General features: G+C 44.9%; 1 protein-coding gene across 1 annotated transcript in view; it reads right to left on the bottom strand.

Moving 5' to 3' along the window:
* The window catches only part of TANC2 (tetratricopeptide repeat, ankyrin repeat and coiled-coil containing 2), a 323,861-nt gene that overhangs the window by 6,058 nt on the left and 314,692 nt on the right, over positions 1-3,111 (bottom strand). The window contains exons 22-23 of the mRNA XM_007456751.1: positions 2,285-2,376; positions 245-391 (exon numbers count right to left, since the gene is read on the bottom strand). Coding sequence (XP_007456813.1) covers positions 245-391; positions 2,285-2,376 — 239 coding nt within the window. The remainder of the gene's footprint in view (positions 1-244; positions 392-2,284; positions 2,377-3,111) is intronic.

Genomic DNA, 3,111 nt, shown 5'->3' with positions numbered 1-3,111 from the left:
AGCAGGAATTAGGAAAATTCAGAAAGCTACAAAGTGCCCACAGGATTAACTTTTTTTATAGTTTGAGGTACGGATTGTACTTAGACTTAATTTCTTTCAAATTGCAAATGTCAGTGCTCTGTGAAGGACAACCAAGTTCCAAATGGGGCAGACAAGGATTTCAGGGGCCTGGTAAAAGCCAGTGCATGACATGGACCGTCAACTTCCAGTACTGCAGAAAGGAGCTGGGATGAGAGGGACTTACGTTCATTTTCCTGCGACATCGAGAGAGGTTGAGGAGGAGAGACACTTTTAGTTCCCGGAAGGTTTTCAAGTCCTCACCAAACCCTTCTCTAGGGAATTTCTTCAGAGCGTACTGGTAGCGCTGGGCAGCTTCCTTTACTTTCCCTTTCTAGTGGGAGCACAAGATAGCAAAACACACTGTTGGTCTGCTGAGCAGCTGAGGAGGTTTGCCCCCACTCCCTTCCTCTCTCCGCAGTTACTACTAAGGGTTAGCCCTCCCAACACCAGCCCTGACGGTGAGAGCAGAAGGGTCCAGTCTTTTCTACTGGAAGCTCACCTGGCAGGCGAGGGGTGACGAAGGGGATTCCCAAGATACAAGCCAGAGAAACAAAGTCTTGGCGTATGAAAGGCCTGGGACCCCAGCTTCCCAACTGGACTCCCAAGGAACTGACCTTGTTCATTTCAAAGGAGGTTTTTCCTGACCTGGTCTCCCTACAGGACACATAGCGTTCCCCAGCCCCAACCACTCCCAGGTTATTACTGCTTCTTTACATTTGTCTTATCTGGAAATTCTTTCTGTTCCACCTTGCCAGGCCTCCACGAGAGGCCGGTCTCCTCCTCACAAAGGATGTGGGAGCTAAAGCAGTCTAGCTGTTGCTCCCCTAATCTCATGGCATAAAAGAGTATCAGTGAGTCTTCCCCTGTTTTTCGAAAAGGCGTGGGGTAGGGTGGTGGTAGACAAGTGAAATTTAGAATTTGTGATTCCATCTGACTATGTCAGAGGGATTTTCCAAGATGAGGTGAATCTATGACCCACCTAGGGACCTGGTCACAGGGGCCTTGAACTTTTCTTACATTTTGCATCTGAAAATCTATAAGCTGAGCCCAGAATGATGCAGGAGGCATCTCACACTCTGGTAGCTGCCCTTTATCCACTCCATTCCGTCTGTATAGTTGCAACTCCAACCAGGGATCCTGATCTTTTATTTTCTCTTTAGACCCTTTCACTGAGGATAGACTTGGGAGTCTTCCAAGGCAGAATTTTGGGTAGGAGCAGGAGTAGCTCTGCCTGTTTAGGAGGTAGGACCCCTTGTCTTAGGGTGCCACAAGTTATGTTATGAACGGGGCTGAGATTCTTGGCAGCAATGCCACTCTCGAGTCCATAAACATGACACCCTGAGAGGCCCTTCTTTGAAGTCATGTAAAATCATGGTTGGGTCAGACTCAAGTTTCCTAGAAGCCTAAGAGTCCTAGATTACAATAACTCTCACTCAAAGGGTCTTCGGGAAATACAACTCTACTCCCAGGAGCTCTGTATACTCCTTACACAAGGCGGAAGTAACGTGCATCACAATCATTTCCTCATCTTTGGGCCTGGGCATGTCTCAGTGACACCTGCTGCCAAAAGCTGGGCTGGATTTGTATTTACTTTAGGAGAAAAAGATTCAGCTAATCTTAACACAATGAGATAACTCTCACATGGGAAGTTCTTAAGGGACTTCCTGCAGCCCATGGGAGTTTGTGTGTGTTAGGGGTATGGAGGTTTCGGCTTGAACTGTGAGTACAAGAAGACTTCATACCTTTTTTGTTGTCATTTCAAGTAAATCTTGTAATTGCTATTTGTCTTGGTTTCCTTTTCTTCCTCAGCGATGCTGATAAGCTATTATTACTACAGATTTTTAAATCTACATATATATTAAATATAAAAGCTAAGATTGATGCCTCTTTCCCACAGGCTGGAAATATCTGCACTATATAACTTTTCCTTTACTTGTCCGATGGTTTCCAGGCTCCAATGAACAGATTCCATGTAGAATCTACGTATCTGCCTATTAGTGACCAGGTAAAACTAGGTCTCTAGGTTCATCAGCTGCAGGCATGTGCAGGCTACTCTTGCTTTCTTGTTGGGAAAGCAAAAACCTGGGGTCCTCAGCTTATGAGCCCACCGAGGGATGGCATTGCCTCTAGAACCAAGGGTGAGACCTGCCGAGACTTTGGGAGATTCTACAAGTGGAGAACAGTCAGCGGCTGTCTGGAGGACACGGTTCCTTCCTCCCCTCACCTTATAAAACATGTCCCCCTCTTCCATCAGCTTGCTCAGCAGGATGATCATGATGTCTGGTTTGGAGGTGGCCATCGCCCATGTGGCTGGACCTGTAGTGTACAGGATGCATGATGGGTAAAAAACTCATACAATGTAAGGGTGGTAGGAAGCTAGGTGAAAAAAACACCCTTGGGGAATTTCTGCTGAGAGAACAACTTGCTCCACAACAATGGCCTCATCTTTTAGAACTGGGGGTGTCTTAGTAGTAACTCCCACTGCCAAGAAGCTGCGTTGGATTTGTATTCACCTTAAAATAAGAATGTTTGAACTGTCTGAGTTTGCACCATTGGAGGGCAGCAAAGCCTGCGTGTTGTATTTGGGCAGGCGATGGCTTATTTTGGAGTTATTTTAAATAAGGAAATTGGGAGAAAGCGTTTACATTAAATGTCACCATAAGATTTTAAAAACCCAAAAAGGGTAATTGATTTCAGAATCTGGGACTCAAAACCCCCAGCTGTTTAGTCTCAATTTTTAAATACGTTCTTTGCACAAGGGAAACCATGAAAGACTCTAAAGGCTCCCCTAATTTGTAAGTATTGAATAGGACTCCTGGGATTCATGCTGAACCAGGAGCACGGTTCCAATGTGAAACAAGCCAACATGACCGAGGACCACTTTACCCACAAAGAGAAAGAAAAGGTTAACTCGATTAGTTTACGGATGCCTGAATTATTTACCAACTAAGCTTCTCAGGGTTAGTTATCAAAAGTTCAAGTTATTCTCTACAACAGTCATTAAAAAAAATCTTCTTTTAAGGTGAAGTAAATTAAAAGATTAGAGGTGTA

The sequence above is a fragment of the Lipotes vexillifer genome, unplaced genomic scaffold (genome assembly GCF_000442215.2).
Source record: "Lipotes vexillifer unplaced genomic scaffold, Lipotes_vexillifer_v1.1 scaffold299, whole genome shotgun sequence".
Taxonomy (NCBI): Eukaryota; Metazoa; Chordata; class Mammalia; order Artiodactyla; family Lipotidae; genus Lipotes; species Lipotes vexillifer.
This window is presented reverse-complemented; position numbering and strand designations above follow the sequence as displayed.